The sequence below is a fragment of the Stegastes partitus genome, unplaced genomic scaffold (assembly GCF_000690725.1).
Source record: "Stegastes partitus isolate 25-593 unplaced genomic scaffold, Stegastes_partitus-1.0.2 Scaffold679, whole genome shotgun sequence".
NCBI lineage: Eukaryota > Metazoa > Chordata > Actinopteri > Pomacentridae > Stegastes > Stegastes partitus.
This window is the reverse complement of record NW_007578410.1, coordinates 40,557-63,460: the sequence shown is the minus strand read 5'-3', so window position 1 is coordinate 63,460 and position 22,904 is coordinate 40,557. Positions and strand designations below refer to the sequence as shown.

Below are 22,904 nucleotides of genomic sequence, written 5' to 3'. Positions count from 1 at the left end.
AGTAATGCCATTCATCTGGACAGAGCAAGAGAGTGACTTTGTTCATTCTGTTGTGAGATACGTAGTTTGTCACTCCCAAATGCTAATACTTTTAATTATTCAAAAACACAACACAACTCCAGAATAATGCCAACCCTGTGCACAATAACAGAGATATGATGTGAATGTTTTGCGTTGTGGCTGCTGGACTTGCAAGTTATTGGAGAATTTTAGGTGTAAATGAGATGCAACTCTCTATTTGCCAGTTCTCTCCTTTATAATTCACACTATCTATGTCTCAGGTTAAAGAATCATTTGACTTTGCACTGACATAAGTTCAAAAACAGGCTGCTTGTTGATATAAACTCTCCAGTTATCCTGTTAAATGAGGGGTTAATTCTGAAGTAAAGTCATCGAGCACTTCCTGTCCATGCCCCTTCCCGGCTGCACCAGGGCAAACTTAACACAGAAGTGACCCGGCGAGCACTCAAGTTTCTCAGGTGCCACGCTGAGACCTCAAAGACAGCACAGCTGGTCCCTAATGCCGACTGCCATTCTGCCAAAAAAGCCGACGACAGGCAGCCGCAAGTGAAACCGAGCTACGACTATACAGAGGCGGATAATATTTCATCTCTCTGTTTTTAAGCAGAGTCGACTTCATCGATGACTTTTAAAACCGAGCAATAACCTTCAAACAAGCACGGACGAGGCTCGCCGTTTGCCTTTGGTGGGCAGCATTGCCATTTCCAAGAAGCAGTTACGTAATCAAATACATTTATTTTACATGGTTATCAGCATCGTGAAAAGACCGAAGCGGTGGATGTAGCTGCAAATATCACCGGGAGGAGGGGGAGGAAACAAACCGAGCAAATCCCAGCGAGTGATGGAATGGCAGAGGACAGATGTGTGACAAGAAGACTAAAGCGTGTTTACACTGCTGAAACGTGGCTTTGTCTGAGCGATTCTACGGTGAAAGTCTTCCTCGCAAGTTCAACCCGAGGTCTTTCTTCTCAAACATTTAATACTCTGACGGTTCACTGCAGGACGCAAATTAAAAACTCATTCCACATACACAATCTCACGTTATTACACAATTATGCAGAAACAAAACAACAAACGCAACTTCCATTTTGCACTTTCCAAATGCACATAAAGCGGTCTTATCTGGCCCTACGTATGAAAGAGAATGGGAGATGTCTCGTGACTGCAACAACTTCTTATCGCATCTTTCATTCACTGTGTCGCCAGTCGAGCTGAGCATGAGCGTCTGCAGCGGAGGGTTTTGTCAGTGAAAACCAGCAGAATAGTGAGCCTTGCTTCACCCTCTTCAACGCCTACCGATCTAATGACGGCTTTTCACCAAATTATTCCTGTAAGAGAAAACGCGAGCATCTCGAGCTGACTAATTAGGGTACTTGCATTAACCACATGTCATCATCATCGCAACAGCCATAGCCCAGTGGCTTTATGTTGGAGGAGATGCACGCCAGCTGTTACGGAGATCTCGGTTTATTTTATAATATAATGTTGCATGTCTATAGATTTCAAAGCCTGGCCTGAAAGATTTGAACATTTGGATGTCAACTCAGACGTCGAAGCTAATCTGTTTTAGCCACTTATTACCATTAGAGCTGAGCTGATTAAATCAATTAGTTGTCGTTTATTAATTTAATCATCAGCCATTTTGATAATCAATCAGTTTTAGCAATTTAAGCTTCTTAAATATGAACATTTTCTGGTTTCTTTAACCCTGTCTGACACTCATCTATGATATGAGTCATTTGAGGACATGATGTTTGATTTTGGTTGAGATTTTTACCCAGTATCAAACATTTTATAGCAACTCATTTGCTTATCAACAATGAACAAGATTGTTAGTTATAGCCTTTATTTACTGATTGCCAATTTAGTCTACCCTCCATTTGATTTTAATGAAAAGAAAATCCATCATAATTTAACATAACATTACCTCTAAAGCTCAGGTCAAGACGCAACCTACAAGTTAATGCAGCCACAAAATATGGAAATGTATGCATATTTATGTGTGCATTCTAATGTGATCTGACAGCACTGTAACACTTCCCAACCTTGGTAGTGACACATTTTGCTCAGGCTTATTTTAATGCACAAACTAGCCCCAAGAGAATAGTTGATTAACTGAACGAAGGGAGAGGCAGGCGATTGACAACCAAAGTTTGACTGTTTATTGGTAATTACGCTGATGTGCATAAGATAACATTTAAACTACCAGGTGTCAATCCCTGACTCACCTGTCTTAAGTATGCATTCATGCATAAACCAATGCAAATTCTCGCAAAAAGAAAACTTCAGGTTCACTGAGTCACAGCTCGATCTCAAACAACTGAGCGACATTCAGTTAATCCTGCAGTCATCAAAGCAATGCCAGGCTTAGTGATACTGCAGAAGATCACTTGGGATTTTAGTATAATGTAAATGGCCTTAAAGGGTGTCTCACAGCTGAGCGATACAGATTCCAAAATAAAAAAAAAAAGATGTTTGCTATGACAATATCTGGATTAGTAACGACATGGCAGCATTATTTTATTAAGCGTGCCGAAGCCTTCCTGGCTCAGAGTGGGCATCTGAGGAGTGACTGTGCATCTCTGCGTTACCTTATTTGACTGAAAACGATCCTATTTCTTTATTTCTAACCAAATGTGTCTGTTATGTAAAACCCTAATGAACAAAACTAATTAAATATATATTCTCAATTCTTATCATTGTTGGCGCTGGCTAAAACCTTTCAAGGAGGTGCCAAAAATTTCTCGACACAGGAAAAACTGCATTCTCATCCCGCCTAAAACTCAAAACACTGCAGTCAATATTCTTTTATCTTGACTAACTGTGCTGATTTACACTAGCTTGAAAGAAATGCTGAGCCATCGTTGTGTCACAGACGTTCTGAAGCGAGATCTAAAAGAAAACCTGCACAGACGAAAACAAATTAGGTAAACATTGACAGCAATTGTCATTATGAGCAATTACACTTTCTAATATGAGCTGAGAACTAGGTCAAACAGTGATAGGATAGTTAGGCGGTGTTACATAAGAATCTGATAATGGTGCTAATTACTATTACTGCACACTGAGCTACAGGTAGGATCTCAACTGTCAGAATTTGCCATATTGTTTACCTCAGTATCCCATGAATATGAATGAATGAATGCATGAAGTCATTGTCAACAATATTGCAACAACTGTTTTCATTGTCAAAGTTTTGCATACTTGCAATAGAAGCTTTACTTTTTTTAAATTCACCAGATTAGCCAAAAAAAAAAATCCTTACGTGGTGACACACCTTCAACTATTGATCCGCAGACAGTCGATTGCAAACACAAGACAGACACGCAAAACACTGCTCAAGTCAGTGAGTCAAGTTCAAGGGTAGGAGTTCTGTGTTCTCGACATACACTTCACCACCAGATCAACTAGTTTGCAGCCATGATGAACACACATTTGAACTCACTCAGAAGAAATGCAACAAAACAGACCATCACTCATCGCCTCACTACCCTGATACCGATCTTGCCAGCTGTCATGGACTAGTGAGATTCCAGTGTAAAATGAAGTGAAACTGTATTTTCAGGTTCATGTTACCTTTGTAACACGACCCAAGTGAATGAAATGCACAGATTTTAAAATGTGTCACAACACTTCTGTGCATGCTAATAAGTCTAAATGTTGTTAAGTATCTGTAGGCAACTAATATTATTTAAGATAATCCCTGTGGGAAAAGCACGTCCTCTGCAAATGACCTCACTGTTCCGGAGAAGAGGTCAGCCACAGTGCCCAGCCAGTGCCTTAGTCAAGGGCAATGCAAGAGCACCGCTACTGCCTGGCATGCATGTCGGTGTGGCCTGCCTGATCTGGAGGAAACCCCTTGCAAACATGGGAAGAACACGCAAACTCCACCTAGAAAGGCAACATGGTGAAGACAAACGCACTTGCTGCCTACAACGTCACACTGAAGTAACAGCACAAATGTTGTCACACTTAAGAAATAAAAATAAGTTGAAAGCCTCTTCCGTTTAGTTATTATACATCATTACCACCTAGTAACTGTTGGTGATACAGTGACCCAGTTCTGTCAGCAACGTTGAACCCACTCTTATCTGCAAGTAGAAAGAGCAACAGAGCGGCGACATGGCTATTACAAAGTGCCAAACAGGGTTATCACTCAAAACTAATAAGCTGCGGGTGGAAATGGAAGCATAAAACAAAGTTTCTAAGTGAAAAATGTGAGCAGAAGAGTTCGAGTGAATTGAGTGTTTTACATAATTCTCAGCAGGCTCAAATACAACAGCGTCTCGCTGACAGTTAATGGCTTGTGAGGCCACGTTGTGGTTCATTTTCCATTTTGTTTTCATGAGCCGTGTTCAGGTGAGAGCACAAGAGCGCTATTAGGATTCAACGTGCGACAGATCTAATGCTTTCTTTTCCTCTGGGGAGAGCAAAAGCTATGCATTAATAGAATTTCCATACATACTACTGTGCTTGTACCACTTGATGGTCTACAATAAACATTCATATTCCTCAATGAATATCAAAAGTCTGAGTATTTGCATGTTTATGTTTCTTTTTCAATGTAAAATCTCTATTTCCTACCGAATGGAAGCTGAAAAGTATTCATTTTTCCAACAATAAATTACATCTTGTGCACATTTTAATTAAACAGACGACAGAGGAATGTCAAATTGCACATATAAAATAGCAACTGTAGAACATTTCTCCAATATCTTCTATGTTTACTTAGATCAGTATCAGTCCCGTGCAAATTTCACTCACTAGGACTGGTTAATAAATACAACGCCTTGAGATTGCCGATTGTTATAAATGTATTATATCAAGTCCAGTGCTTTCAAATCTTACATCTACATGGGTGGGGTGAGCAGATATAAGTGCGCCTGGTTGCTAACACCCAGGCAGCCACATGCTGCACCTACTTCCAGCATCCCATCCAGCGTATATTAAGTGTTATTTAATCAGATCTCTCGCGGTCAGACAGCAACACACTTCACGTGAACACAACTGCGAGTTAGCCGGAGGGCCTACAGGAGCCGTGTGTGCATGTGCTGTGTATAGAGAGCAGGGTTGTAACAGGAAAGCCTGGCGACAGATGCTGCGTATGGAGCAAGACCCGGCTTATGACACTGTCAAACGGCACTGCCAACCATTATTATCAGCAACACATTTAGAGTGTATAAGGCACAAAATAATCTGTGTGACCACTGACACCGAAGCAGCTGCACATGATGCGTGAGAAAACATTACCCAAAGCAGGCATGGTGGGCTGTTTCAAGATGGCAGTAGGGTAGGTTTTTACTAGCAAACAAAGCATGTATAACACATCAAAACCAATGCATCTGTTTGAAAATCTACAAGGGAGGAGAGTAGCACACACTGAGCTATTGCATTGTGATCCAAGCCCAACACATTAATTGCCCACATTTTCTTGCAAGTGTGGTGCACTTAGTGGCTTTCTGCTTGTGTGCAGCTAAAAGCTAGAGGAGTAGTTACACTTCCTAGGTATCCCACACCACCTAGCGAGCGGATTCATGGATGGGCCCTCAAACCATGAGCTGTCAATAGCACCATCTTCCCCACATCACTCACAAGAGAGGGGGATTTGCTCATTGTTAGCTCAGCCATGTGTAGCGCACAGGTAGGCAGCGGCTGTTTAACGCCAAGCTTTCTGCTCCGAGAGCACATGCAGAGCTAAACAGAGGCGATGAAACTGTAAACAAAGGACCCTGACACCACCTAGGTCAGCAGCAGGGACACATCTTTACAATGAGCCGAGAACCGAGAGGAAACTTGAGGCACACTTTAACCAAACACGGACGATTCGGGAGAAATATGTGCACATCAAATTGGTTATATAGCTATCGGTGTCACTCCGCCATGTCCCGCCATCTTGGACAGGCAGCCAGCCATTAACGTTACTTGTAACGTTTGTCAACTCGTTCACACGGACTCCCCCAAAATAAAAACGAGCAAAACACGTCCAGAAGTGCGCTAAACGGAGCGCTGCAATGCCACGAAACAACCCGACAGCGTGTGTCAATGATGAAATGAATGCAAACGCTACGGGCACTAGCTAACCGTAGCAAATAACGTCAATGTGTGTGCACCTTGAAGAAAGCTACGTTACTCCCACCAACGTTGTATCAGCCACATAGGGATACATGAGGTTAGATGGGACATGCTAACGCTTGCAATTACACAATCTCACATGAAACTTTAGTCGTTAAAGTGCAACGATCCCAGCTACACAAAACCGTGACGACGTTGTGTTGTTGGTGGTGGTGGTACAATTGCAACTACACAAGGATACGCTGTATGGAATAGCTACCCAGCTAACAGGGAAGGGCGGTTGCCTGACAAACATTAACATACGATCACGTTAAAAGACTAATAAAATCAAGAGAGCCACAGTTTGGTGGCTACACGGGCCAGCGACACAACATAACAGTTAGCCGCAGGTGCAGGGTCGCCGTTCATCGGATGAGAGGAGCTAACTAGCGAGCTAGCTGAGTGGCTAAAAGAGGGGCTGCGGCTAGCTGGCCTTGGTCTCCGTAGCAAGTGGGCCACTTGCATTCAGACTGGCTTGCTACTTGGGGAGCAAATTCACCGCCGTGCACGATAGTTGATAGGCAGGAGTGAGTCCCGTGAAGCGGGGCGCTGCTTGATTGTAAAATACATCCAGTTATATTCGCTACCTTCATCAACAGGGCCTTCGTTCTGGCGCCATCTTCATGAAGCTTCTGAAATCCAAACAGTGAGCTGCAAGCAAGAAGACAACATAGGCGGCTCAGTATCACTTGCAGAGCGGCTCGGGGACATTTACGACATGCAAGGAGAGAAAACAATTAATTTTCAAACTGTGCGTGTATGTGAGTGCATGGGGTTGCTATTCCGACCTGTCGATCCCGACCAAACTGTCCCTCTCCTGGGCTGTCAGTGTCGGAAAGTCCTCCTCTGTTTCACTCGCTTTTCCCGCCGCCATTTTCTTTCCCTCATCACCACTAGAAGAAGCCGAGCCGAGACTCCGAGCAGCAGCGCAGGCAGCAACGGCGAGCGACACACCGCACGATTGCATGGAAAATCGCGACGCGGGGACGAACGGTTTGCTCCGCCGAATCAAAGAAGGAAAACTGAAGGAAACAAAATGATCAAAAACTTTTTCCCAGGATGAAAAGATGCGATTCGATATAGTAAATCCTTTCGGGGGGGACAGAAGCGCTCTCCGGGTAGCTCCTCAAACGTCACATTTTTCATCACAAAGTGATATTGTGCCGCTATTTGAATGCGAATAACTGAGTACAATATCCAAGATGTGAGTATTTGACAATAAAATGCGTTTCGGCCGCGAAGATAAAGTTGTTATAATTGTGTCACCCAAGCGAACCCACGCGCCGCTCTAGCCACGCCCTCTCCTCCCTCTTCAGCCAATAGGAGCGTCCGCATCCCCCCATATGACCTCCCTGCGATATCATTCTTTTATCTTAAATATTCATATTCTCCCTGCAAACCACTCATCTTTTACACCACGACTACCCTAAAAGCATTTTTTTTAAATCCTCTGAACATTTCTTTAATGTGCACTAAAATGCGCCTTGTTTTCCTCATGAATGCATGAATTACCATTTCTATATTAACTTGTATTCAGCAACATATACTGACACTTGCATGTCAGTTCTCGTTTTCTCCCAGTATTGGTTTAAACGGCAACTGCAATGCATCATTCCTCACGAGTCTTTCCCGCCATGCAACCTCTACTCCCGAGTCCCATCCTAATTCTCAGACATCTTCCCCACAGGAGGAGAAAGTTGCATAATTTTGGTGATAAAGTTGCTAAATTGCTGAGCCCAATCAATTGAAATGAAAGCATTTGAACTGACGTGGCAGAGCATCACAGTGTGGGCGTGGCTTAGTATTGTCAACATCCTGGTGACATAACTGGTTTCTCCAAAATGGCGACGGCGGAACAGAGGGAAGGTTAGTAGGTTTGTTTGTTAGAAATACCGGTGTTATTACCCTAATTAATATTTTAATTTGCATACTTTCCCACAAGCGACAGTGGAATTAGGTTGTGGTCTTCATGTCGATGCGTACAGCGCTCTGAAAATGGTGTTTTCGTGTGCACGATATAGAAATTGGAGCCATTTGACGCTAGCCCGCTAATATTAGCTTCCCTACTCATTTACATAGAATAGACAGCCCCCGGTGGCTGTGACAGCTAATTAATGTGTTATTCTCGTCTCATAGCTGGTCAGGACGACCCGGAGAGTGAAGATGAGGTTTATGAGGTTGTGGACCTGACAGAATATGCCCGAAGGCACCAGTGGTGGAGCAGAGTGTTTGGGAACAACTCCGGCCCCATTGCTGAGAAGTATTCTGTGGCTACTCAGCTCATGATGGGAGGGGTGACTGGATGGTAAGGACTGGTATGACAACTGTGATACATGTGGATCATCTGTAACATGCTTTGCCTTGTTGACAAGGAGAGATCAATTTAAAATATAACAATTAACAGTAGAACAAAGTGCTGGTAGGGCTGACAATGCCACAGCAAAGTGTATGTGATGTAAAGCTGCAGAATATTTGAAAAAACTGACATTGCACCATGTAGTTTAGTGCAATATCTAATGCAAAATGAAAAAGAATAACAACAGTATTCACCAGAGAGCTCAAATAACTCAAATTAAGAAAGATGTATATGTTTAGAGTGATTGCAGTGATTTTGTAGGGGGTGCACCTGCATAATTTAATTTTAACAAAAGCTGAAACAACGGATTTGGAACCTTTTTCATATGGTGTTACTCTGACAGAAACATTAAGGTTCCACTCGTCATACAGATTCTGTGATGCTGATTTTAATAATAAAACAAAATAGCTGTGTCGCCTCACATAGTGGCAACAATCGGAAGACAGAGTGCCTGTTCATCCTGTCTGTGACCGAAATAGTACTATACAGTAGATGTTGTGTTTCTTTTTGCAACCAAATCTTTCCTTTTGGTGCTTCCCTCCTATTTCTCACTCATTTTGTTTTGCACATGTCGCACTGGCTTGTCAACAAACTCTGTCTCGTAAATAAATCAAAATATGCTCGAACAATTGAATCAGAGTAAATTATGTTCTCAGACAGACTATTCTGGTCGATTAGTCACGGCAAATGACAACCGTGTGAGTTTCCTTTTTGTGCCAAGCAGCAAATAAAGTTACAGCATAATGTGTTTGAGTTCGTGACAATTGCCCATGGTCACATCATGACGTAGATGCTGAAATGATATATTGTGCAACCCTAACCATTCTAATTACATATTTGCTTTCGTTATTCAAGGAAACATTCACCCTTTTTCTCAACACATACAGGTGTGCTGGTTATGTCTTCCAGCGAGTTGGGAAGATAGCAGCGACTGCTATTGGTGGAGGCTTCCTTCTCTTACAGGTAAGAACACCATTAAACTGTGTTCATGTGGGCTCAGCTATTATATATTTACTACGTCTATGTTGTCTCAAAGTGCATCCGTTGTAAGAGTCACATTTTGCCGACTTCATTGACAACTGAAGATGCCAGCTGCACGGCATGCCGCTCAGCTGGTCCCCTCTCTGCAGCAGAAAGACCAGCATTGTGTGTCAGCTGGCGCTCGATGGACACACCATCTGGATGCTCGTGGGGCATTCCAGTGTTTTATTTTGGCACTTAAAAGCAATCTTCATTGCATTCGGCAAGTAGATTAAATTGAAGAGAGCCAGATGACCTGATTCACAGGCTGAACGCAGAAAAGTAGCTCGAGAGGTTATTTGTGAGAAATCTGAAAGATGTGAGAAGTTTATAGGCATTGATGGATGTTTTTTCATAAAGTCTTGCGTCTCTCTGGGTTTTAATGCTGTTGACAGTCTTTCATTTGTTGAAAAAACACAGAATTTTACACACAGAGAGAAAGAAAATCCAGTTATTGATTATTTTCATTGTTGATTATTCTATTGATTTCTTTCTTGATCAATCGATTGTTGTTCAAGTCAATAAAATGTCAGAAAAGTAGGAAAAAAAGCAGTGTTTCCTAAAGCCTTTGAATGCTTTGTTTTTCCACAATGCAATTATATTTAGTGAACAGTTGTAGAAGAGTAAAGAAACCAGCTGATATTACATTTTAGGAATCTGGAATCAGAATTTAATCTTTTTTTCTTAAGAAATTACTCAAAGCGTTAAATGGATTATCAAAATAGTTAATGATTCATTTACTACTTGACAACTGAAATAATAATTTATGCAGCTCTTACAGTCAAGGTCTTAGAATTCATTTGCAATCATTCCACTGTGGTGTTTTATATGAGTCCATAGTTCACATTCAGTGTTTTCTGAATGAGGTCAGAAAAACACCTTCCCGGGCTCGTTGTCCCCTCAATCATCATTTATACCTTTTTGAAGTTGGCTGATGCATCATGTAATCTTTTTAAATTGAAAAAAAGATGACCTGCAGAGTTAGACGCCAGTCATTATTTATAGAAGACAGTAGTTTTTAAGAATTGCCCGCAGCTTTTAATGAATTTGAATGTTTGGTTTTTTTTAATCGATAAAGGAAATTTGGTTTGCTGACAGGTCTGTAGGGGTCTCAATAAATCATCATAATATGTCAGACCTGAATGATATACCGAGCTTCAAAGTTGAGAGCTGAGATAAGAACAAAGGAGATAGAAATCTAAATGATCTATGCAGAGTCATTTCTGAGTGTGGCTGCTTCCTGCAGATCGCCAATCACAGCGGCTACGTTCAGGTGGACTGGAAGAAGGTGGAGAAGGATGTGAACAAAGCAAAGAAGCACCTAAAGAAGAAAGCAAACAAAGCAGCCCCTGAAATAAACACATTCATTGAGGAGGTAAAGGTACCTGTAACAAATCTTGCTTTCTTTCTTTCTCGCTTGCTTTTGCTCATGTTTTTACTGGAAACCCAAATCAAACCTTTATGTGAGGGGGAAAAAAAAGTCGCCACACCCAACATACTTCCTGATTTGTAACGAATAAAAACTAAATGCATGTCTTTTCCTAATGTGTCGTAAGGAGGTTTATTTCCTCATCTGCTAACCAGCAGTGCTCTCTAGTGTTCTGCTTGCAATACTACACTCGGTAACGGTGACACAGCAGGCTTTAAAAGAAAACGTAGATGCATTTTAAAACCAGTGCAGATATTTTGCGGTTTAGGGATGTTCACGATCAAGTCAGTTTTGATCTCCTTGTTGACTCATTTGTCATCCTTTTCCCCTTCCTTCCTACAAAGGCTACAGATTTTATAAAGAGGAACATCGTCTTGTCCAGCGGATTCGTCGGTGGCTTCTTCCTGGGATTGGCTTCCTAAAGCTGCTGCACACGCTGGAGTCTCTACTTACTGTGAATCACACTACTACTACTACTACATAGGTCACTTTTCCTCTCCATTGTTTACCTCTCGGCCCCATGTGTCTAAGGGTTCATCTCTTTAATGAAGTGAACGGGGGGGTTATGTTGAACATCATAGCATGATCTGTTGTGACAGTGGTATTAACTGTGTAACGTTGTTCTTCTTCTACCCCCCCATTGTTTTGAATCAATCCTAGCTAGCTATTTCCTTTTGAGTGAACATTTTGAAGAGCGTGTGCCAGAGACCTGGTGCACCTGGATTGTACTGTGAAGGACTCTTCTGCGGGGACCCTCCGTGGATCTTTTTTGCTGAACATGTCAAGCGGCCACAAACGAGCACAGATTTCGCTTTTGCAAAGTTTAGATCGGCCCAAGTGTTTGCCCGGCGCATTCTGATCTCAGAAGCAAGTTGGCATGCGTGGGCGCCATTGTAAATATGTAGCCAACCCCCTTTTTTCAGAGCTGTAAATACACACACACACAAGAGTAAATATTATATAAAAGACATGGAACGCAGCAGAGTGGGAAAGCAACGCCAGCCCCCAGTCTAGTGCCTAGAGGTATTTTTTAAGTAGCTGTGAAGTATGCTAGCTTTACATGCCATTTAAGCAGTTTGGTTTTTAAAGTTTGCCACACTGGCTGGGGGGGGAAAAGTTTCCACTCTAACTGATGCACAGCACAGGTCACGAGCTGCGTCTTGGAATATCCTCTGCTTTACGGACCACGCTGAGTATTAAAGCTCCTGTTACTGACACAATCCCCAGCTCCACAATGCCCTTTAATGACAGGCTGAGCATCTGCTGCACCCAAATTACCACCATCACAAGCTACACACCAAAAGAGCCACCAGTCGGGTCGTTAACGAGCATAATGGGGGAGCAATTGTGACTCCTACGCCCTCGCTGTTGTCATTGTGCATTTAATAGTGTCAGTGTAGCAATAACAAAACAGCAATGCTGCCGAGTTGTGCTTCATCACTTTAATTATCGAGATTGGACATCCACTCACAGGAGTCCGGTTAAGTTGATCACGAGTTGCTTACTTTTTTTTTTTCTTCTTCCTTTTTTGGCCTTTTTCTACCAGTGCAATATTCAGTATTTCAGAGGGGATTTCTTTTTTTTTTTACTTTAAAAGAGCTTATGTCTCCATCTGGTGTTTTGTACGCTCATGTTCCCTTCATTGTTTCTATTTAATTATTTTGATAACCCCCTACTTGAGTTTTGGTGAATTTGTTTTGTGTCTTTTTTTGAAATAAAGTTGCCTGATTTTGTCTTAAGTAACAGTAAAATTTCAAAAAAAGAGTGTTTTCTGTGTGGAGTTCTGGAAATGAAAGAATAATTTAAGATGTTTCAGTGGAGGGTTGAGAAAACAGCTGTTATTGATCAACCTTTTAGGTCACTGAGTCGAGCAGAAATTCAAATCTCAACAAAGTGACAATTTGCAGGTTCATATCTCTATAATGTCACTTTGATATTTGATCTATTGGTCCAGAAAAACATCCTGCAGATGTCTCCATAGGCTCTGTCACTATTTGACATATAAAACATTTGAATTCATTTGAACTGAATAAAAATACTCCTTAGTTGCAGCCAAAGCATCTGTTAGTCAAACTACATCTTGTTTTGCTTTTATTTACAACTATAAATGACACAAATAGACATGCAGGTGGACATGAACATATATACATACAACATATTTACAAAAGGACATCAGATGGGCATTTTGAGGAGGGCGCACTCTGTTAGTAGTGCCAGGGTGGTGATGATGTATCTGCTGCTGGAGATCTGAAACAGAAGGAAACAAATATTTAGAACACAAACCTCTAATTTTAATCAAATCATGTTGCTCAACATCCAGCTGCAGTACCTTAATCTTGCCGCTGAACTTGGCTGATCCCAGCGCTGTGGAGACCTGCTGTAGGTTTCCTGCTGACAAGTCCAGCCTGAAGTGCCTGTAGAAGTGGCTCTTCAGCCCCTGCATGAACCTCGTCACCTCCTCAATATCGATGTTTCTCGCCTGCTCTTCCTCCTCCTCCTCACTCTTGTCCAGCTGATCCATCCTCACACTCATCCAAAGCTCCCACGCATCTTGGGGGTCAACGGTGTAGGTGACCTGCAGCGGTGGCACAACTGGAATAGTCCAAATCATTTTGAGGTGCTTGAGGCTGGACTCCGTGTGGCAGTTAGTCCATAACGCTGCTAGCCACTGCAGGCTGGTCTGGTTGATTTCCAAGCAGCCGAAGCAGCAGTCGAAGGTCTGCTGGAACCAGGATTTGACCAAAGAGGTGAGAACTTCTGCGCCGCTGCTGCCAAAGAGCGGCAGACAGGTGAAGCCTTTAGGAAGTGAGTGCAGGTAGTCGGGGTTGCCGTTGATGCAGGTTAACCAGCCGCTCCACACCGACCGCTGGGGTTCATCCTGCTTCGCAAACATTGGCTTTGAAAAGATCTGTGGTGGGAAACAGAACCGTTAGAGACATGTGTTATGTGCAATAAATAGCTGCTTCAGTTCAAAACCACTTGTTGATTGCATGCTTAAGAATTGTCATACTATATAAAATCCCCAAAAAAGCCTCTACCTGAACTCCTCAGAATCTTAGTTCCTCTACATCTTGATACCAGTTGTTTACAATGGAAACGGGTTCAACACTGATTGCGAGGAGGTCATGTGTGCTTTCATGGAATCACCCTTTAGCTACATCGCTGATATTGATTTAGAGCTTTAAAAAGCCTCAGGTAAAAAAAAGTGACACTATCATCCTGAATTTCCCTCTGCAGCCTCCCGTGCTTACCTGTATAAGGACAGTCTCAGCGTCATCGTCGGTCTCTGCCATCCCCTGCACCACAGAGAAGGAGACTCTGAAGCTGCTCTGTGATCCCTCCACCTCCACAGCCAAACCTTGCTGCTTCTCTGCAGCAATGAACGCAGAGAGCTGCCTTGAGTAGCTCTTGAGCTGCGTGTGTCTGAACTGGTAGAGAGGAGTGACGTATGACAGCTGCCACTCTGCTTTCACCAATATGGCCAGGTGCTCCGGATTCACCTTCTCCTTTGGTAAGAAAAGGACAGGATAGAAAAGATGACCACAACATAACAGCAGTTATTGATTATGTATGTTTAGTAGCATAAAAAAATATAGTCAGCAATGGATTGGTGTGACTCACAGTTATAACCTGTGACTTCAGAGCTCTTCTGCTGCTGTTGAGTCTCCGTGCCGTCAACCCAGGGGTTAGTCCTAACCTTGAAGCAGCACCTAAGCAGCTGCGGTACGACTGCCGGTAGCTCTTACTTTTGCTCCTCCTCTGAACGATCGCACTGTTGGAGGGAGTTCTCGCCACACTGGAAATCACACACAGATCATGACATGAGTTTTCTGGAGTTTGCTCAAGTTAGAAACATAGGTAGACATCATATAGTCCACTGTAAAACTAGTACTTCTCTCACACGATCAAGTTAAGTTATTCTACACACTTGAGAGGAAAAAAATGAGTAGAGTTGGTCGACTTCAGTCAAACAAACTGAGAGCACTGGAAAGCAACTAAAATCAGTCACACAATGCATTAACTTCTTTATCCTTCCTAATGTTCACCATGGACCTGCTACTGTATATAATCTCCTAAATCTCTGCATGTTATGGTTAAAATAAGCTTATCATGTGTCCTGGAAATTGTTGCCTTGCACTATGGCTTCTTCTCCAAACAACCTTACCAAAGCTGAGTTGGAAAGTTCACACATGGATCTTCTTCACATAACATGATTTTCAATCTTTTGACTGTTAGTGTTTACCATTATTGCATTTAGCTTTTGAGATTATATATTTCTGTGTGCATATTTAACATATGTAAACACATTGTTCTAATGGCCTAAATGGTTCTGTATACATTTGTATTTTTCTGACACATTCTCTTCACATACACATACTATACATATTATACACACATGGACAAAACTGTTGGTACCCCTCAGTTAATGAAAGAAAAACTCACAGTGGTCACAGAAATAACTTGAATCAGACAAAAGTAATGGCAAATAAAAATTCTATGAAAACTAACCAATGAAAATCAGACAGTTTCACGAGTTTATTTTTATTTTTTTAAAATAATTCTGTTAAACCACGGTTCAAAAGCAATGTCTGATTTCCATTGCTTAATTTTCACTGAATTTTTATTTATTATTACTTTTATCAGATTCAAGTTATTTCTGCGATCATTGTGGGTTTTTCTTTCATTTAACCGAGGAGTACCAACAATGGTGTCCACGTGTGTAGACTATGTTTATGTTTATAGACAACATAACGTGACATTTAAAACTGATAAATGGATAAAGTTGTCAGTAGAACAGAAAACAAAACAGCATCAGTGCACATTCACTTCTATTCGTTTAACTTTCGAGGAACACCATTGTTAGAGCCTGAGGAGAAACTACTTTAAAATTGGACATTTCGATCTCGTACATTGCTCTCCTGAGTAAAACATTGCAGCCGAATTGAAAATTGAAAGCCAACAATACGTAAAAAGTCTTGCATACCATTATATTATACTCGTGTATTTCATGAAAGGCAAGTTAACATTAAACTAATTGATTACTGAATGTAATTCGGCGTGACTGACTGTTCATACGGACGAGAACAGCAGCTAACAGGGCTAGACGAGCCGTAATGCACTGCTGACTAACTTTTGCTAACTTTGTCATCGAAAACGCAAACACACAGTAGATGGTATCTTTAAAATTAATTACATAGGATAAATCAGAGCTCTACCTGTTTTGAGGGCTCTCCATGTCTGGCACACCGACCGAAGCTGAAAGAAACGGGAAGCAATTTTGAATATCGCGCTTTGTTCTTCTTCTTCTGTGGGTTTCGATGGCGGTTCTTCTTCTGTGGGTGTCAATGGCGGTTGACAAACCAAGTTAAGGTGCATTACCGCCACCAACTGGACTGGAGTGGGGACGACAGATTAGGCAGTAAACAAAAAAATAAAATTAGATTTTGTTACCTAGCTCCGCTTCTCTAATGAACTTAATGATTTAATGTTGAACCTTGTTTGCTGATTCCCCCAGAAGCCCTGATACTGTAAAGTTATGATGTTTTGCCTTCCTTAATGACAGGTCGAGGTTCTTCCTCTAATTATCATATTTGTTGCAGTGAAGTAATACGTGTTTAACTGTTTCTGGCTGGTTACAATGTGTGCAGTTTCCAGTGGGATGATTACCTAATTTATGTAGTGAGTAATTAAGACCTGTGTGACCTGTTCTCAGACGTGTTATGATGTTTTCTTCCCTATGTTTGACCCCCACTTGCCTCCCACCGCCCACGTGACTTTGATTGTAGCTGCCTACCTGTTTGTTCAATGGGGGTTGGCAAACCAAGTTAAGGTGCGTTATACCGCGCTTTCCCAGGAGTCTGCGCGGTTAGAATCAGCCAATCACATCACTCCAAATAAGATAAGGGATTTGTAGTTTTCTTCTACGAGAACAAACATTTTTCACAACAGAATAAACCGAATCTAAAACGAGTAAACAATTTTTGAAAGTTGGTGGTATAATAAATGAAATTAATTAATTTAAAAGAGTGTAAAAAGAGAGTAGAGAAGGGATGAAATATTCTCCAAGAATAAAGAAAATGCATCAGGTGACTCATTATGGAAGGGTAAATTACAGTTATGTAAACAACAAAACACTACAAATGTCCAAACTGTATGTTAAATGAAATACTGTTTACTTCATTGCTTTTTTTGTGTCCCTGACCTTACATCATACATTCCATTATAGTAAAACTAACCATACTTTGATTACGCGAATGAAAGTTTAACATCATTGTAATGAAAAAATTCCTCTGTGGCATGTCTAAATTGAAAAAAAATGAAGAAAAATGAAAAATAAACTACCTGATATTTACATTACAGCAAAAACAACAACCGCTTGTTCGGTGGCTGGAATATAAAAAGGTCAGCGTTTCTGTTCGGAACAACACTTGCAAAGCACATTGAGTGGATGTGTCCTCTCTTGTTGCTTATTGCTCCTTAGAGAACAATATTAAGCTTAAAACAAATAGCAGCCCGAGTAGCTGCCAGTGAAAACCCTGTTTCCTGAAGCTGCCTTTCACAAATTCAGCAGATTAAATGTTCAACTTTTGTGCACTGAACTGCTGTCTTTTTTAGGATGTCGCTAGATTTACTTCAGATTATTTCTCAAAGTCATGAATCGAAAAATGAGTGATTTTATAATACAACATTATATGCCTGACATAGATATATTACTAATAAAGCTACACCAGCCAGGAAAGACAGCTAAAGCCAATCAAAAATGCATTAAAGTTTGACCATCAGGCCTGAAAAAGCTGTTCATTAGACCTTCTTTGGTTAAGGATACAAAGGTTTGTGTTCAGGTCCAATGAGGAGCGAGGTCAGGTGTGCAGTGCAGTCTCTGGGGAAAGAATGTAAGCAAATGAAGCCTGCTTGTGACAAATGCAAGAGTGCGTACGTGTATTAATGTGTGTGCATATTTCACTCGCTGCCAGTTTCCCATGCAACCACAAAACCGTTCCCCTCCCTGTTACCATGGAAACAGCGCTCTTTTCTTTTTTCTGCACACACATGGTGCCTTTCCACTTAGTTTTAGTGTTTGTTTCAACTCCCCTCTGTCTTCCCATGTACTTTTGTCCATTTTTTATTGTTTCTCGTCTCACACCGGGCCCAGCCACCCAACCGTACCTTTGTGTGTGTGTACGTGTGGCGATTTGTATGTGCTGCAAGTTACAGTGTAATGAATGGAGGGGCTGTTCAATAGCAGACAGTATGATGACCACATCAACAGCCAATCGGATGATCAGTAGCTCCTGGTGGGCTTCAACCAATGGGGGAAGCTCGCAGATGATGTGTGAGGAGAAGGGATGCAGCGCCATGGAAACTGCAGTGGGTGCCTTAAGAGAAGAGCGCACTCTAGTGGCACCAGATGTGTTTGTTTATCCTCATCTGCATGGCTGAGTTCATCCTTCTGCTTCAGAGAACTTCTGGTGTCTTGTGGGACTTATTTACCTGTCTCCCAGCTCATTTCCCCATTTTATTCTTTGCTGCTTTTTCATTTTTGTTAGATACTCTTTATCTTTGATTGGCACTGGAGATATGCCTGATTGATCTGTTTGCTACATTCCATCTAAATTATTTCGACCACGGGATGACAAATATGCAGGGCCTTCATCTAAAGAACATGTCACACTGCGAGGTCAAACAGCTGAGCATTTGAATGTCACCACAAATACTTGAAATAATTATTTAGGATTTTATGAGAACATGATCTTAAATTAAACCATTTCAGGAGTGCATGTTTTCATAGTTGTCTATATTTGTACAATACATACATTTTATATTGTATGTTTGTAGAAATTCCCCCAAACAAACATGCAAATAAATTAGCCTGACTTAATAAAATAACACTGAACAGTAATTGTATGTGACCTGCTGAATTCTGAATCTGATTTTAATTATTATAATTGAATTTATTTTAATTTATTTAGCACCTATTTGCAACGTTAGTCATCTCAGGGCCCTTCACAAGACCGTACAATGTCGTGTTATGGTGCAACAAATCCCAATGATTCCTATTAGCGACAGTGGAGAAACAACATCCGGCAGAACCAGGCAAAGGTAGGGCGGCCCACCTGCCTTGACTGGATGTGGTAAGACAGGGTTTATTATTATATGCTCATGTCATCCATGAATAGGGTAAAAATTAATCAATTTAGATCCAAGTTGTACCATAAAGTAATGTTACACCTGCTATTTTTATTGTTGCTTATAAAAATCTCAGACCCTCACAGTGATTTATTTATTTATTTATTTCTCATTTTGTGCTGGAATGTGTTGCATTTCCTTCGAGGACATTGAAAATGGGGGCATGTATACAACTCCTGACATGGCCTCTAGGGGGCATCACCGACACATCTTCGCTTGTCTTCCCACACCTGAGGAAATTCCACCTGCACCTGCTACCTGCCCCAGAGGAACCCCTGCACCTGCACAAAGATTACGTGAAAATAAATGAGACTTAATCCTAACATTATTACACACTAATCGTCTCTAACGCTGTTCTCCAGAGTCTTTGGCCAAAAATGTTACCAATTTCCTACAAGAAAAGGCTTTAGACGGGGGTAGATAATCATACAAATTCCACCGGGTAGAATTTTTACACCATAATACACCCATCTGTGCCACTGCCTAATTATCAGATTAATTAAATGATATATAGACTGAGCTGTCCATCATTTTTGCTGAGGAACCTCCCTGAGGACTCAAGGGAGTTAGAAAATCACTCTAAATTGCTGCCATCCTTCCTTATTTTCTGATTATGAAATACATCAGTATTTTCGTATGACTGGCAGTGAATATGTGGGAAATAAGTTATTACTGACAGAGGAGGTAATTTAGAGAGGAATAAACTGCATGTTAAATGATGGAGATGAGAAGGGGAAAGGCTGACGTAAGGTGATGAGGTTTGGATCGACCACGCCTGCGCGGGATACACTGGATGCAACCGTTGGAGGAGATTAGGAAACTGCGCCTAAATCGGACCCCCACTGACCGCCATCTTGGCTCCGACGCCGCTGAAACAGGACTCTGGGCCCCTACTCTCCCTGGCCATTTCGGCTCTGGCCGGACCAGTTTCCTGGACGATAGAGGGAGGAGCCTGGCATTTCTGGAAGTCGGAGAAACAGCCAGTCAAAGCCAGCCAGCATCTGAGCCAGCGTAAGAACTGGAGCAACGGTGGACGAAGGAAGCTGTGTTGGAATATAATTCCTATATTCTCCAGCGCCGACGGTGAATGCAACGGAGCCGTCGTGGACATGAAGGTCTCCCATCTGGGCTCGGGAAGCTGAAGCATATTGCAGCCCGGTCACATTCGGTTTTTCGGTGGGATAAGCCATCTGTGATACACTGGGTGTGCACAGCGCAATAACGGCGCGAGCCAACCGGTGATTCCATCGACAGCTAGCTCGAATTAAACCCAGCTAGCCAACCATTTTCCAGAGTCCCGTTAGCTTGCGGTGAAGGCAGCATCTTTGGTCGGTGCGGGGAGAGTGTCCGTGGATGCTGCTGGGGGGAAGTCCTGTACCAGGCGATATCCAGCAGTAAGATACAAACCCGAGGCATGCAAAGAGGGGTGTTTTTTTGCAAGCGAGCGAGGAAATCTCCACGCCCTGGGGTCTGCTCTGTGGTTACTATTTAGCTAGCTCGCTGGCTAGCCAGCCTACCAGGAGAGTAGCTCAGGAGAAGGTGGGGCCGCGGAGTGACAGCCTTGGACGACAGCTAATGTGGCTAGCCGGCTAACTTGGACTCTTTGAGTGGCCGCTGTTTTTTCACTGTCTTGACATTTTGGGGGCTTTAAATTACCAGGAGTGTGTAGGCTGACACGACAGTCACCCCATTCGGCGAGAAAATACGTTGTCATTGATTCCTTCCGAGCCCGTGTGGGTGGGATATCTTGAGGAGAGCATCCTCGTCTACCTGTATGACCATGGCGGACGACGACGTGCTGTTCGAGGATGTCTACGAATTGTGCGAGGTGATCGGGAAGTAAGTAGCCATTTGCCACTCGCTGTTTGCTGGTGTTCGGGTCTTTCTGGGTGTTGTGTGTTATCCTCCTATGTTGACCCACACACATACATACATACACAACACACAGCTGCAGGGGCCACGCTTAATTTGGCTGCTCCTATGTGTTGGCCAGCAGGTTTTTCAAGGGGAAAGTTCATTGGGTGGGTGACGTGAGGTCAGTGTGGTGCCAATTAACTTCACATGGGGTTTAATTGCAAGCATGCATTTGTTAATGTTTTAATAGGCACACACTGTCAGACATCCTCACCTCTGTGCAGAAGTTTACAGCCTCTACCTGATGTGAACTTTATCAAATGCAAGTTAAAAACATGTAGTAGCTGTCATCTATCTTGTCTGAATGTACTGCATAGCTGGAAATCTGCAAGTTTGTTTTTACTGTATGTGTGCATGAATGTCATTTAGTGCAGTTAGAGAGGAGTTGAATTGTCATTCTGATCTGACAGTTTGAAACAGGCCATGTGTACGATTCATCTGGCTGCTCATTCTAAATAATCTGCAGGCAGACTTCTTTTTTTTCCCCCCTTGTCGTAATCTCCTTGTTTGACAGTGGCCACACCTGCATGTAATTACAGTCGGATTGGCCGGATAAACACACAATGAAAGTGTCCAGAGGAGGCATAGCTTTGTTGACTTTTACAGTGGCACGAACCAGGAGACTGGCACGCTAAAACCATGAGGAGCAAAAGTTTAAGGTCCCATGAAATCTGATAATTGCCACAGTTTGTGTGTTGCGTCTGTGTGGTCAGACGTGGCTCCTCAAGTCCTGGAAGTGAGGCGGGAAGGCTGACAGGCCTTGGCTACCAGTCAGTCCCCTCCCCCCCCTGCAAGCCTCCCTCATTGGAGGTCTGAGGGTCCATTAAGTTTGTCGAAGGAAAGAGACACGCTCTCTTCAGACCCTCGGGCCCTATTCTTTATCCTGAGAGTTCATGTTGCCGTGGTTACTAATTGATGGTTCATCCAGGACCACTACCTTGGAGTCCCACTAACAGATTCAAAGTGCCAGATATTGCAAAAATTCTATTTGCATTCTTTTATTTGACAATACAAATAAGCTTGGGTTCATGCTTTACTTATTGTCATGAACCAGGGCTCAGTGAAACATTATTTAGATTTTTTTTTTTTAGTAGAGTTTGTCACAGCTACCTTAAAATGTCTTTTCAGTATCTCTACATCCTGCATTGAATAGCACTTTTGTAAAGGTAGATAGACACAGGTTATCTTAGTAGGCAGGATTAAATAACCTCTACCTGTTCAATACTCCCTGCAGCCAAAAGCAAACACTCATTGAGTGTGTGAAGCAGTTGTGCAGGTATGGTCACTCAATCCAGACTGGTCAGTAGAAGAGTAGAACTTGAGCAAACAATACCTTAAGTCATAATTTAAGCTTTGGTTGAAACAAAAAAAAAAACGAGCGATGCCACATTTGTGTCACAGAAAAGACCAGAAAATCCCTCTTATCCAGCCAGTTCTTTTGTGAAACTGCAGTTGATGGATCAAGTGTGTTGAGTCCTGGTGTCTTGGGATGTGTTGCGGGAAGAAGAGGGGGGATCATTTTTCCTCAGCCCTGAGGAGGAGGGGAAGAGAGGCTGAGGCAGATCAATGGAGACAAGTGGAGTTGGGAATGTGATGGCCCTGAGGCTAAGGATATAAATAATGCCAGCAGACATTGACTGCAGCACTCTGCCATCTCCCACTTTGTTTTTAACCTTCTGTTTTATTGTCGACACTACTGTAAGTAGTGGACAGCACGGCGGACTGCTGAAACCTGAGGATGTTAATTAATTAAAACTTGAAATGAAAGTGTTTTATAACCACAGAAATCCATCATAAAAAAAGTCTGTTCCGTATCTTTCCTGGTTAGTGGATATTGCTCCCTCATTTTAGCCTAAGTGCATTTTG

At 42.3% G+C, this 22,904-nt stretch overlaps 4 protein-coding genes across 8 annotated transcripts in view; 2 read left to right on the top strand and 2 right to left on the bottom strand.

The window, feature by feature from the left end:
- Positions 1–7,574, bottom strand: part of LOC103363664 (histone demethylase UTY-like) — a 28,535-nt gene extending 20,961 nt beyond the window's left edge. Inside the window, exons 1-2 of one of the 4 annotated variants that reach the window (XM_008290508.1) lie at positions 6,921–7,574; positions 6,720–6,783 (exon numbers count right to left, since the gene is read on the bottom strand). In XM_008290508.1, the coding sequence (XP_008288730.1) occupies positions 6,720–6,783; positions 6,921–7,099 (243 nt within the window). In that variant the 5' untranslated portion in view covers positions 7,100–7,574. The remainder of the gene's footprint in view (positions 1–6,719; positions 6,784–6,920) is intronic. The other 3 variants (XM_008290510.1, XM_008290509.1, XM_008290512.1) reach the window with 3 other exon arrangements.
- Positions 7,575–7,879: 305 nt separating this feature from the next.
- LOC103363665 (FUN14 domain-containing protein 1) lies at positions 7,880–12,698 on the top strand. Of its 2 annotated transcripts, none has more exons than XM_008290514.1 (5): positions 7,880–7,998; positions 8,269–8,437; positions 9,376–9,451; positions 10,755–10,883; positions 11,282–12,698. In XM_008290514.1, the coding sequence occupies exons 1-5, from the start codon at positions 7,974–7,976 to the stop codon at positions 11,357–11,359; spliced, it is 477 nt and encodes a 158-aa protein (XP_008288736.1). In that variant the 5' UTR covers positions 7,880–7,973; the 3' UTR covers positions 11,360–12,698. The 2 variants fall into 2 exon arrangements, with proteins under 2 accessions (XP_008288736.1, XP_008288735.1); XM_008290513.1 differs by having other exon boundaries at positions 10,755–10,889; positions 11,282–12,688.
- On the bottom strand, positions 12,503–16,222 carry cenpl (centromere protein L). Its single transcript, XM_008290515.1, has 5 exons — positions 16,154–16,222; positions 14,559–14,733; positions 14,189–14,443; positions 13,267–13,845; positions 12,503–13,184 (listed from the first exon to the last, which is right to left on the bottom strand). Exons 1-5 carry the CDS (start codon positions 16,171–16,173, stop codon positions 13,110–13,112), a joined length of 1,104 nt encoding a protein of 367 aa, XP_008288737.1. The 5' UTR covers positions 16,174–16,222; the 3' UTR covers positions 12,503–13,109.
- Positions 16,223–20,183: 3,961 nt separating this feature from the next.
- LOC103363669 (peripheral plasma membrane protein CASK-like) overlaps positions 20,184–22,904 on the top strand; it is a 41,784-nt gene continuing 39,063 nt past the window's right edge. Inside the window, exon 1 of the mRNA XM_008290517.1 lies at positions 20,184–20,963. Within this exon, the coding sequence (XP_008288739.1) occupies positions 20,899–20,963 (65 nt within the window). The 5' untranslated portion in view covers positions 20,184–20,898. The remainder of the gene's footprint in view (positions 20,964–22,904) is intronic.

Bases quoted from the DNA above. Each gene is read 5' to 3' on its own strand.
- LOC103363665 (XM_008290513.1), top strand. From the start codon at position 7,974: ATGGCGACGGCGGAACAGAGGGAAG. The intron at 7,999-8,268 runs GTTAGTAGGTTT...CTCGTCTCATAG, and splicing joins GACGGCGGAACAGAGGGAAG to CTGGTCAGGACGACCCGGAG. The intron at 8,438-9,375 runs GTAAGGACTGGT...CAACACATACAG, and splicing joins ATGGGAGGGGTGACTGGATG to GTGTGCTGGTTATGTCTTCC.
- cenpl (XM_008290515.1), bottom strand. From the start codon at position 16,173: ATGGAGAGCCCTCAAAACAG. The intron at 14,734-16,153 runs GTAGAGCTCTGA...TGTGATTTCCAG, and splicing joins ATGGAGAGCCCTCAAAACAG to TGTGGCGAGAACTCCCTCCA. The intron at 13,846-14,188 runs GTAAGCACGGGA...TTCCCACCACAG, and splicing joins CTGAGACTGTCCTTATACAG to ATCTTTTCAAAGCCAATGTT.